Source organism: Balearica regulorum, chromosome 1 (assembly GCF_011004875.1).
Source record: "Balearica regulorum gibbericeps isolate bBalReg1 chromosome 1, bBalReg1.pri, whole genome shotgun sequence".
In the NCBI taxonomy this organism is placed as follows: domain Eukaryota; kingdom Metazoa; phylum Chordata; class Aves; order Gruiformes; family Gruidae; genus Balearica; species Balearica regulorum.
This window is the reverse complement of record NC_046184.1, coordinates 124,958,353-124,971,789: the sequence shown is the minus strand read 5'-3', so window position 1 is coordinate 124,971,789 and position 13,437 is coordinate 124,958,353. Positions and strand designations below refer to the sequence as shown.

General features: G+C 39.2%; 1 protein-coding gene across 3 annotated transcripts in view; it reads left to right on the top strand.

The window, feature by feature from the left end:
• Positions 1-13,437, top strand: part of SYTL5 (synaptotagmin like 5) — a 98,526-nt gene that overhangs the window by 22,450 nt on the left and 62,639 nt on the right. For all 3 annotated transcript variants that reach the window (XM_075774322.1, XM_075774311.1, XM_075774307.1), the window contains exon 2: positions 6,014-6,517. In XM_075774322.1, the coding sequence (XP_075630437.1) occupies positions 6,399-6,517 (119 nt within the window). In that variant the 5' untranslated portion in view covers positions 6,014-6,398. The remainder of the gene's footprint in view (positions 1-6,013; positions 6,518-13,437) is intronic.

Genomic DNA, 13,437 nt, shown 5'->3' with positions numbered 1-13,437 from the left:
CAAGCTCCTGGCGAAGTAAACATAATGGCTTGGCGGTGGGAGTAATTGCTTGCATCAAGCAATTTGATAATAGCACCATTGAAGAAAAGAGGATAATTCCTCTCCCTTCATCTTGCTTCCTTTCAGCTCTGCCTCTTGGGAGCAGGATGCTTCTCCTCCTTCCTGAGGAGATGGGGGAGAGATGAGGGGAAAGCGTGGAGTGCAGATGAAGCTGTTGATTTGCTGCGTTCCGGAGGATACATGCAGCAGTGACAGTAGTGGTCACCGCACCTGTGGCAACTGCAAATGTAGCTGATTGCAGTGGATTCACTGTACTTCCTGTAGCTCTTAACTAACATCCCTCACAAAGATGCAGTTTTGGGGGTGCTGTATTTCTAATTGTCACAAGCAGCTGTGCTAGCAGTTAGCAAAAATAAATGGCATGTTCTTCCTTCCCCACTGTAATGCTTTTTTTCCTTTTTTTTCCCTTTTTTTCCTTTTTTTTTTTCTTCTGTTTTTTAAACAAGCCGTAAGTAATACTTTTGTCTTGGGAGTGTGAGCAAATGCTTTCTTGGATAGATGTGGTACCTACATACAGTGGATGAAGGTATACAGCAGGATAAACTGCACCTTATTCAGTTCTAATTTTGTGAGAGCTGTCATGTGCTAATGAGTCTGTTATTTCTAACGTATCTGCCCTCAACAATAGCGTCAAAGAGGAAGACTCAACTTCCACTGATAAGAGAAATGGGAAACGCACATGGATAGTCCCAGTGAGCAGTTCTTTTGGCCCTTTCCATGAGGCAAGAGAAAACAACCACATACTCGAGAGGCTGACTTACTCTCTTGCTGTTGTCTCTTCATTCATTCCTCCTCTTTTACTACTTCCTTTGCAAGTCCAATGTTACATTGTGGCATTACGCTGACTTAAGAAATTAAAGCTCTATCTACAAATTGAATGTAGATCAGAACTAACCCCCAGGGGCTTTTGCATTTTTCCATGTCCTAATCTGCATTTTAGTGTTCCTCAAATGCTGTGTTGTGTGAAATCTTCACTCAGTTTAGGATGAAGACAACTAAATTTCCTAACCAGCCACAGGGCTGCTTAATAAACCATCAAAAGCCTGTAAAAAGGATCATTGTCATCTTCTAAAAGCTGGCTGGCTTCTTTTGTTTTTAAACCCTGAGTTGGTTCATAATTCAGCTTTAGTCAGCTGATTTATTCTGGACTATTTAGAGAGAGAGCAAAAAGTAGTGCAGGAAAGGAGAAGAGCAAATTTTCCTGTTAAATCTTAATGTGAAGCACGTGCCTGGTCTCTAATCATGTGTTGTGTAAAGCAGGGAAGTCTTAAATGGTAGTTTAAGAACAGTATCTCATTACTTATTAGTCTCCTTTTCAGTAGACAATGTGTTCCTCCTGGTTTTGCTATCACCGTTCTTTTTGTTTAACAACTACGTGTAGAACAGAAATGCCCACCACGTACCACAAACGATGTGGGAGCTAAACCAGATGGCCTCCTGCTGGGAGGTGGGGGATGGTTTGGTGCCTCTTGTACCAGCACATGGCAGAATGAACGCAGTGCCGTCAGAGTTTCCACACAGAATTTGACTCATCAGGGAGGAGTGAAGTAGGATGCAGGAACAAAGGGGTTTTGACTAGACCTGCTCCATGCAGGTTAAAGATACCTGCACTATCTTCAGTCTTAAAAGATAGCCTTGCAAGAGTAACATCTAAGAGTTGGGAAAACTTGGCTTATGCAAAGCTAACTGCTGCTAGCACTTCAGCTACCTTGGGGTAGAGAATATCACCTAAGCAGAGGTCATGAGTGTAATGGATTTAAAAGGAATCCTGTCTGAACAAATAAGAGCTTCTCTTGAGGTATTTGCTGAAGCTTCAGCAGCTAGGCAGTGTCTGGTTAGGAAATCTATTATTTTTGAGAAGCAATTACATAATGCAGAAGAAAATCTGGAAGGTGAAGTGGATCCGAATCTTAATGTCCATTAGCTGGTTGGTGCACATATGTTGGACAGCTGGCGGACAGAAGACCTGGGCTGTTTCAGCATCAGATGTTTCTGCAGCCCTGAACACAACAGCTGTATTGCTGACGTGTTCGGTCTTGTGCTGGAGACTGTGTTCCCCCACCAAAGAAATAAGGGAAATTTGAGGATGCTCGTCTTTAAGACTGTCATTGGTGCGTTTTGTGTCTTGCTAATACTGAGTATGAGATCATGAAATAGGCCACTATCCCAGTTCTGTAGGAGAATATTTTTGCTAATTCACAAGATATTTTAACCTACTTAGCGTTGGTTGAACACATAAGCAGGTAAAATTGTAATTTCTGACAGTTGCCAAATCCCTCTGTTACATGATAAAGACAGTTAAAACCAACAGGATTTTTGTCATAAATGAGACTGAAGGATCTATTCCCAGGTATGTTCAGTAAAAAATAGGAAGCAACCAAAAAACCCTCAGCTGATTATGGTCTTACTATAAGAATAGATATTACTACAAACATCTTTCTGTTAATGTGGGTAACGTGAATGTAATTTGGGTCTGCCTGTCTGTTTGGTAAACGTTATAATAGTCTGCATTATTCTCTGTATTGCAAACTGTAATGTAGTTTCTGTTGTTTTTACAAACAAGACTATAATAATTTCGATTCAAGATGCACATGGTTCACCTTAAAAGGTCAGCTGTCGGCATGAGATAACCAGAATTTTGTTGACTAGACCACTGTCCAATCAGTCTGCTCTGGTGTTTCTAAGCCAGTCTCATCTGGCATGGGAGGCAGTGGTAACTCAGAGATCAGTTACGATGTCAGGTTGTGCCTGTGGGCAGTAAGAATAATTCTTCCTTTCTCTCCTTCATTAACCTCTTCTTGCATGCTTCTACTCGCCATGCCTTCAAACCTCTTGCCACCAACTCTGGTGCTGGCCCCTAAATCCAACCTCTTCCCCACCCATTCCTGAGCATAGCCAGGGGTTGCTGAGACTGCCTGTTGATCTGTGGCTCAGAAGGATCTCCACTCAGGTGGGATTTAGATCCTACCTGCTTTATACCCGCAAAAGTGTTGCCTCTGCTGCCAGTGGTGCACGTTCTGTGGTTTAGGATTTCCTTGCTGGTGAAAGCTATAACAAACTAATGGCATGATCTTTCAGCTGAGTTACATCTGGTAGAGGAGAGTGTAGCACTCTCTTAAAATGTAAGTCAGTTTAATCTGATAGTTTGTGATCTCATCACACTTACAAGTGCTTAGTTCTTCTCTGTAGTCTACATATTTGACTCCGTGCTCCAGGTGGCAGATGAAACAACTGAATTCCCAATTATGGCACGTCACTTCAGTAATTTTGGATTGCATATGTGCGCCTCTGTATTGAGAGAAAAAACTTCCAAGATATTCAAGGATAAGAGATATGCTTAGCCAAAGGGAATTTTTGTGGCTTTCAGATATTCTGGTAGGAGTACTAACCTCTTTAGAGTTCAAAGAAGAAAAGCTCAGAAGCTATGGCCAGATGACAAGTTAATCTTTTGAAGTGGTTTGTTGGTTTTTTTTTTTCTTCCATGAATTCCCAATACCAGAATGCATCTTTACACAAGGTAGAGTGTCAGCCTGCTTGTCGTACCACTGCACTGTTTTTCTGCAAGAACCCTCGTTACCTGTAGTGCATCATCAAGACAATAATGGTGCTGTCAGAGACCATATTTAACAGTTCCGTTGTTCTAAATTTCTAATTGTATTGCTCGTTCTTTCCTGTTAACCTCTTGGTTTTCCATTTTTCAACAGAACTTGACTCTTTTTTTTTTTTTTCCTCAGTTTTAAAAACAAAACAAAACAACCATGTCAGAATAATGCTGTGTGTTAACCTACGCTACCCCTGTAAGAAAAACTTGCAAACAGAAATTTGGAGCGCCTTGGCTGGCCAAGCAGCTTAGCTTATTCTCTGACTGCTGAACTTGGCACAGTGAGTTTTATGCCCGTGCCCCCTAGCCCACTGACGTTAGGACCCGGTTGGAATGGCACTACTGTTTTCACCGGGCATTTGGCTCCACAGCCCAAGAAAGAAGCTAGCCTTGTCGATAGTAACAAAGCATAATTCACATGTTGGATTTCTTCCTTTTGCTTACAAGTAATGTGGCCGTATGGTATTAATAGAAACACCGTTTTCAAGAATTTAAGAATAAACATAACTGTCTAGGTTTTTATTTTTCTATTAAAATAAATGCAAAGAATCAAATTAATTTTTTTCTGTTTTTATTACTTGGCTTTTATATGTTTAAGATAGCAATCTAGCCAGAAGTAGTGTTCTGTGGTTTGCTTGTTCCCCAATTTTCAGTAATAGTAAGCTTGTAACTGGCAATTCTGAGTTGTATTTTTGCCTTGTATAGACTTGTTGTGTGCTTTCAGTTTATGTACGACTTTTTTGTCCCATTTTCTTACCTGATGAAAGTGACACTGATAGTTGGATCTATACTGCAGAAACAGTAAGATTTATGTCACTGTCGTCTTAGGAGAAAAAGAAAAAAATAAGTGAAAATATTTATATGCCTGTTGTGTATACTTCATGCTTTTTTTTATTAATTGAGAGAGGTTACAAAATATCAGAAGAAATTCCCATGCTCATGTAAGATGAGGAAAAAAATCTTTGAACTTAAATTGTGACATTTGTATCCTTTACTAATAAATAGTCAGATAACTGGGGGAATGGGGTATTTCAGAATTCACATTCTAAAGTAGTTTGTGAAAAGCAACACAAGAATTTCATTTGATGCCATTAGCAACAGTCTTTGTTTCTTCAGTGGTTGTTAGGAAGGGAAACAGAAGGATATCTTGTCTCTTACCCATAGTTGTCTTAGACTGTGAACACTAGTGCTTCAATTTTCTCTGCTATTTATCTGTACCAAAACTTTTCCAAACTGTTCAAAGCTTCCCTAAGCAAGGGATGCTTTAAAAACTCCTAAATTTCTTAAAATCTATTTTAGTTTTTCCAGCATGCATAATGTAAAATAGATCCGCGTTATCTTATAGCACACGTGCACCTATGTATGCACATGTATGTATTTGCACTTACGTATGATGATGTGGATGTATTTTTTCTGTGTAAATGGCTTTATGTTTGTATACTGTATATCGTGTATATGCGTCAAAGTACAATGTGCAGCTGTTCACATAGCTTAATTTTTTTAAGGAAAAGTGTCTTGGAGGTCATGCCTTGTTTTGATGTGAAACTCTGTTTACTTATGAGACTGTGAGGGATGGATGTTCCAACCAGTTAACTAGAAGTTTTAGGTATTTTCCAAGTAGCTTTCTGGTGACTCTTTGCATATACGGTCAAGGTCAGAGCTCCAGTATGGACTAGGGGGTCTCTTCTGGTTTTGCTTGGAAGTTGTTTTCTGTTTAGAAATGACCAAAGCTGGGGGCAAGTGAGATTTGTCTTACTCCTGTGTGGCTACATGGTACTAAGTCACTCTAAGTTCTTGCTGTATTTACTGGAAGGGAATGGGCATTTCTAGAATGTGTCGTCCTAAGTTAAAGGTCTGCAGTAAGTGGATAAATCACTCCTTGAAAGTTCCTATTTCTCCGAATTGACTGTGAAGTGAGTATAATGGATGACTTGCCGAGATGCAGGTGTATATACTTGTTTTGGGGCGAGTCTTCCCTTTAGTGCTGTCCTCTGATGTCCCTCCACTTGTTAATTTTTACTTTTCCTGTAGTCTCAGGGACATGAGTACAATCATTCCTCCCCCCATACTTATTACTATCAGGATGGAAGTATTACAAGGTGAATATAGTCACTGAAATGTATTGCAGTAGGAAGATAATTGCAGCGCCCTTGTGGGAGCATAATAATCAAACATTAACGAGTAAACAACCAACCACATAGAAAACATGACATATAAATAGCCCTGAGATAACCTGATAGTCAGCAAACCATTCTTTGGTGGCTTTCAAATCATTACTAGATTAAGCCTTTCTCAAATCAGACCATGATGGTAATGTCAAAATCACCTACACTTGTTTGTTTTGACTTTCAGGCAGTTTGAAATAAATATACACAGCTATTTTGTGGCTCCAAACTACAATTATGCCAGAAAGTTGAGTCTGCAGCTGCTTGGGAATACAGTCCGAAGGCCTGCAGTGTGTCTGAGCATCAGCCAGGACACAGGGGCATTCAGTAACCAGGAAAATGACTGACGTTCTTGATGAAGAAACAAAGAAACCTTTATTTCTTGCATAGTTGGAAGGCAAAGCAATACAATATTGACACCTGGTTAACGTAAAGAAGCATTTTTCAAAATACCTCTTGACTATCTGGATCTTGTAACTCTGACACAAACGTGCCTTTGGACTTGTGCAAGCAAATCATTGGATGAATTGATTGGGCAAAGCAGTGATTGAAAGAGTGGCTGTTGAAGAATCATGGCGAAGCACTTGGAGACCATCAATTTGTCATTTTTGTTGGAACATGAAAGGGAAACAATATTGGGAGTATTGAAGAGAGATGAGTATCTGAAAAAAGTTGAAGATAAGAGGATAAGGTAACCCTTTTTATTATTGTTCTTAAAAATATGGTCTGTAGTATAGATATTTTTGTGCTACCCAGTGAAGATTTTCTAGATGCCTCAGGAGAAGGATGAGGGTTGGGAAGTGGCACAGTTAATTATAAGTCAAAGTAAAGTGTGTTAAAAAGAAAATTGCTTCCTAATGTGACTCTTGAACTTTCTTCCTCTGAGAGGAGCTGTATGGTTTGTGCCTCCGGAGCTGACTGTGGGAGAGGAAGTTTGGAAGGTGTCATGGGGAGAGAAAGTAGGTGTATGCCTGTGTACAAGAGTCCGTACAACGTGGGGCAAACGCTAGAGTGACCTTTCTCTTTCTGTTGCAGTACTTACGGAATAGGGAGAAGGAGGGACACTTCATTTTCCAAATGGCTTAGATTTACTAATAAATAAATAAAACTGAAGATCTTGGGTGTGGATCTCGAAAGTCACTGATGGGAGAAGTAGAGACTCAGGGTATTAATAGAGTCCATGTCTTCTTTTCTGAGGAAAAAAGGTAAAAATCAAACTTCAGAGAACAATGTGTGGAGGCAGTCTGTCAGCTATTTTAGATGACTCAAATTCCGTTAGTTCAGCTAAGTATCAGTTCCACAAAGGTTCGTATGCTTTTCCAGTATGTTGTTGCTGCTTCCTCTCACTTCTCCCCACTGCCCTTTTAAACTTTTATGCAGTGCTGGTTCTGATAAACAGGCTTAGTGTGGATGTACGCATGCAGCACTTGGTGTTGGCGAGGCTGCTGAGTGTAAAGGATGATAAAGGGAAAATTTCCAGCCTTTGCTGGTTTCTGTCCATGTATTCCAAGGCCGGGCTGCATTGTTCTTCCCTTTGATTTGCTAAAAAGCATTTTGGACATTGTGCATTGCAGAGATGTATGTTCAGCACCTGCTGAGGCTTCTTTTCTGTAAAACTGTTGTTTGGAAATCCATGCAGAGTTAGCCACCGGCTTCGGAAGTCTTTCTACCCTGAGAGAACCAAGTCTAAGAGCAATGCCCTTATTGGTGTGCAGCCCGTTTAACTGGGGAAACACAGTGGCTCATCTAAATGGAGTGGGCTGGTTGCTGCTTCTGCGTGCAAGACTGGAAGGAAAGGTGTTTCTTCATGGTGGTGTGGGTAAATTAATCATATCATCTCCTTCACGATTTGTCAGATGAAGAAGAAAACAGAACACAAGAAAACAGATGGAGCACTATTTGTTCCAGGCATTGTGCTCTGTTTTGTAATAGGATAAGCATGTAAAATAAGTATTTCAGTTTTCTAAGGTGGTGGCCTTGGAAATGTGTGACGTGCCAGTAGTCAGTGATCAAAGGCATCAGTATGAAGTGCAGCAGTGTATCAGATCACTAGCTTCCCAAAAACCTTCAGAAAGCTTTGTTTTCTAGTACTGTCACTTCTCAATCTCAAGTGGAAATTTGAAAGTCTTGGGGTTTTGTGGAGGGTTTTTTGTTTGATTGGTTTGGGGTTTTTTGTTGTTTGGGTTTTTTTTTTTTAATATGTTGTCTTAAAAACCCTAATTTTCTGCTTTTTTTGGCACTACTGGAAATCACTCTGCCAAACCTACTGAGTTTGAGAACCCAAGGCACCTCTGGAGGATGTGGTTTAGTAAAGTGACAAGTGGTATGGGCTTATCTGTCTTTTGGTACAAATGGAAAGAGCACCCTAAGAAAAGGCTGAAAATGAAGTTAATCTGAAATATAATGCTAATTAGGATAACTAATGATGCAATGTGTGCTTATACAGGTGCTAGAAGTATGCATATGAACCGATTGGTTTCAGATTCAGAGAAATCTGAATCTGAAGACTGAACTCTCAGTTTGGAGAATTGTCACTAGACCATACTGTGCCTAATAATGGTGGAATGTAGTCTATAAAAGACTTCTAAGATATACAAGCCATAAAGAACTGGGTGGTAACTGCTTCCTAGGAGACTTCGTAATTTTTCTTTCTGAATACAGCTTGGCAAGGATATCTTTAATTATGGCTTATCAGTATACTTCAGAGGAACACTTGTTGTCTTTGGAATTCCATTTGGTGCAATCTGTTATATATTTTATTGAAGTACTTTGCAGAAGAACAAGTCCCTTTGTATTTATTTTCAAGGCATTTTTCATTCTGGCAAGATGCTTACTTGTACATTATACCAAAGAATTTTTATTAGTCTGTTCCACTCTTTCTGAATCTATCTTGATAATTGTTTTTTCTGTTCCTATTAGTCTTCAAAAGCCATCATAACTTGAAAGGGTCTTTCTATTGAACATGAAAGCAATAGTAAGTGTAGGAGGATGTCCTGATAGTGAAATTGTTAAGAGTCATTTTCACTGTCACTGCTCATACTTGTGTTCTGGAGTGCAGGTGGCTGTTCTTGTATTTTTCTTTGATGTACAAATATTTCACCTGCATGTGAGAGAAACACAGAAGGCAGCAAGTCCTCTTTCTGTGGTCTAGTTTTGATAATACAAATAAGCAACCTGCTTGATATATATCAAGGTTTATGTTCTTTACTTTAAGTGTGTATCTTGTGTGACTTGAAATTTCTTTGAATATTGATTTAAAACTGTTAGTAGATTTCTTGTGCAAATAACCTACAGTGTTCTAACCATTGCTTTATGATGCTTTAGACGTCAGTCGAATGACTATCATGATTGTTTTTAAATGCTAAGATTATTTGGGTGAAATCATTAAATTACATAGAGCTAAAATAGCTAAAAATAGTGAACTTGACCATACTGAGGGTGAAAAAGTAGAGGGTTTTTTAACATGTGAGTTACTGGGAGAAACTTGCATCACAATAATGTCAGTGAAGACATTCTGAACTGAACGTTTTGGACAGAAACATGTATCTTTTTCCTTATTTCCCCATCCTTTTGCTATTTTTAAATAGCTTTGTTCTTTTAAGACCCTTTTTATGAAAACTCATATTACATTTAATGTGTAGTGTCACAAGTCATGAAATCAATATTAATCGAAAGCATGCATTTGCCGAAAGGGGGGTGTACCATGTTTCACCTAACTGTTGTTGGTTTGTTTCTGTTCCAACAGCAGCCCCGCTGCACCCTCCCCAGCTGTGGTGTTACACAGGGGACTGGGTCTGATGGCCATAGCATTTTGCATTTGGGGCTAGCTCTTCATCCCAAAATTATTATGCTACCACAGCACACAAACAGATGACACACTTACTGCTAATGTACATTGCTTTCTTACCTTTACTGTTTTCCTAGACAGCATTTAAAATACAAAGTTTCTTTTCATTCTTTACGAAGCAAAGCTATGAATACCATGCTTTTAGAAGAGGAGATAGCAGCGTAATAATTGCTGAACTGAGAAAACAGAGAAGGAACATGCCAATTTCTTCCAAGGATAAGGCTTTGTTGGGTTATTACTTGAATCATTCCCTCAGCATTTAGGCTGCCAGAAGTTGTGTAAGAATTGCACCAGCCCCAGATCTGTATTGACAAGGAAAGTTGGCATTCCTTTCTTTTCGGTTAACTAAAATGGCATCTCCTTATCAGTCTGAAGAAATCCACAGAAGCAATTTAGCCTCTTAACTTCGTTACAACATAGGAGAAACTATTAGCATGGATACCACCATGTGGTAACTACAGGCAAGTACTTTAGGGAAAAAAAAATTAAGTTTGAGTAATTGGAATGGGAATTGACTTATCAGCTGAGTATGCATTTGGACGTGTATATAAGCACAAAAAGATTGCAAGATAGTATATAGTATGGTATATGGTCTGTGTTTTTGCAAAACTGTCTATAAATATTTGAAGGAAAGAGTCCTTATATTAAAGCATATTGCTCATCCATACATGTATGAGAAGTTAGAAGGTTGCTTGTCTGGCAGCTATCTCATTTCTCAAGTGAATATAACACATTGTTATTCTTTGAACCACAGATTTTTCCGTCAAAAGTAGTTACTATTGCCAGTACTCTAAGGGTAGAGATGCCTGGTTTGCTCTTCAGTGTTCTTCAAGAATGAAGATCCTCGTTGGTGAATTTCTGATGATTAATTCTCATACTCTGGGTACAATTTATTTTGTCAAAGACTACTAAGAAACTAACAAGCAATTTGGTTGTTTTTTGTGGGGTTTTTTTGTTTTGGTTTGTTTTTTTTTTAAATCTTAGTAACAGTTTTTAGTTGAGAGGATAAGGGACTTAGAAAAAAAAGTTCATCTGTGGAAGTTTGTCATCATTATAGTAGCCAATATGACTTCAGTTCCCATTGCTCCTTTTCTTCTGTTCACTGGGCTCTGCTCTGCCATTCGTTACCAGTTCTCTTTTTCCTTTGCAAATTCATTCTTTGCCTTTCCTTGTTTCCTTTCATTGTCACCAATATACCTCCATACTTGGATATTCTTAAGACAGTTTTTATCACACACATCTGTTACATGCACAAAATGTGAAAATCTGTGCTTATAAAATAAGAACCTAAAACATACTTCAGGTACTCAAATGGCTAGATTTTACAATGCAAGGGAGATCTCAATGGAAATTCCTAATAGCCCAATCTTTTGTGAATTGTCAGTAACATTTACTGTTACTTTCCACATGTTGTGTCAGACAGTGGAGGGAATCTGGTTGAATTTGGAGGAAGTACTGGGAATCAGTCTGGGGAGGAAATTTCCCTTCTCCCTCAGCCTCCGGAAGTATGTTGATACCAGTTCCTGCACAGAAAGGTTCTCAAGTATCTAAGTTAACAGCTGCATAGCTTCAGGAGGAGGATGTGTCAACTCATCTGTGCAAGAAACAGAACTTTCTTAAGAACACATGCAAGACTGGAGCTATTTCATATATTTAAACTTCTTTTGTAGTGAAGTCTTTAATTATAGTTGGTTGAGGACAGTGTTTTTGTGTGGTTTGTTTTTTGATTTTTTTTACAGTAATACTTTATGACTCTTTGAACTCTGGAAATTTAGAATGGTAAAATAGGAATACTTGGATTCTGCTGCTCTACATCTTAAGATGAAAAAGGTTTTGAAATGGGGAGATGGATGCTACAGGAGAAATCTGAAAAATCAAACTGAGGAATTGCATTTGACAGCTTTTCAAAAAAGGGAGAGGAGATGAGGTAGAAATTTTTTTCAAAATAAAAAGTTTTCCAAAATCCTACTGAAATGAAAAAAAAAAAAGAAGTTTGGTATTTAAAAAAAAAAATAAAATTACCTAACTCAAAGCAAGTGGATCATGCTTACAGAATTGGAGGAAATAACAACATTCATTTAAGTGAATGGCTTGAGTGGTGAGTGTCTTGCCTCTTTCTTACAGCAGTATAGCTATTCTATTTTTCTGTATTTGGGGAATAAATGTTCTCTAGGGTAAAGCATACTATTAAGAAAAAATGAATCTGTTAAGGCTTCTCATTGCAGGAATATAAGGGTTTGGGAATATTCCATTTCTGGAGGCTGCATTTGCGAGGGAACGAGCGCCTTTGCCTCATGGCTTTTAGCATCAGTAGGGTAGAGTCAGACTCTTTTAGAGCCTCTTTTGTGCCTCTTGCAGGCAGTGGGCAACTCTGCCAAGAACTACGACTGCTTGCTGCTCCTTGGTTTGGGTTTGGTAGAATTGCAGTCCCTGCTGCCTGCATTTTTTCCCCCTTTTCAAGGCATCAGCTTTTCATATTGATTTGTTAGATGGACTTAATCTAGGATCTGAGTCATTTCTCAGATTCAGTGTTGTCTGTCTTTTTGTTGTTTCCTGCTTTGATATTTTATATGGGCCTTTTAGAACCCATTTAGAAAGGCTTAGATCAAGTCATTTAGTGTTACCTGGAATACTAGGTACAACAGAACTCTTCTCCAATGCACTTAACATATTTTCTCAGATAGTAAAGGGATCTTAATATAAATTCACAGTTAGAGGAATGAGTAAATGTTCTGCTGTCCTTGGCAGTAACAAACTTTTTTTTTAATACCAGTCTTCTATCAAAGAGCTGTTGTAATTGATGGTTTAGAAACTTCAGTGTACGATAGGATTCTTTTTCTCTGACAGCTTATTAAATACAGGATTGATAAAGATTAATTCTTGTTTAATATTTGAGATTAAAAATATCTAACTGCATGGTTAATTAGATTCCTTTAAAATGAAGGAGAGGTCAAATGTTAGAATGGTCGTCCTGTCTTTCACAAGAAGCTGGGAAGGGGACACAGCCAGGACAGGTTACCCAAACCAGCCAATGACATATTCCATACCACATGACGTCACGCTCAGTACATAAGGGGGGGAGCTGGCCAGGGAGGAGGGATTGCTGCTCAGGGATGGGCTGGACATGGGGTTTTGGGTGGTGAGCAAATTGCATCACCTGCTCTAGGTGATCCTACTTTAGCAGGGGGAGTTGGACTTGATGATCTCTAGAGGTCCCTTCCAGTCCCTGCATTCTGTGATTCTGTATATCAGCCGCTTTGTAAATTCTCTTCTTAGCGGTGGTGGTGTTGTTTTCCTCCCTTTGCTGTCCTAATAAACTGCCCTTATCCCAACCCACAAGTTTTACCTTTTTCTTCTGATTCTCCACCCCATCCCACCTGGGTGGGGGAGTAGAGTGAGAAAGCAGCCGCATGGTGCTCAGCTGCTAAACCATGACAGTCCTTTTTGGTGCCCAATGTGGGGCTTGAAGGGTTGAGGTAACGACAGATCTGACCAGAGCATGTTAAAACAAATTTATGCTGTGCATTTATTATATTAGTTAAATAGTCACTGGTCACAATGGTGTGTGTTTGTTCACCAAACACTGCTTGATATTAAGCAGCACCCTCAGGGGGAAGAGAGAGAAAAGAGATGGACAGGCACTGCAGCTGAACCAAAAAAAACAACCCGTGCCAGTATCTGTTGCCCCTATACACAAGAAGGAATGCACAAAAAAAATCAGTTTGCTTAGTAAGGTATGACGATAAACCAGGACCATCACAAGA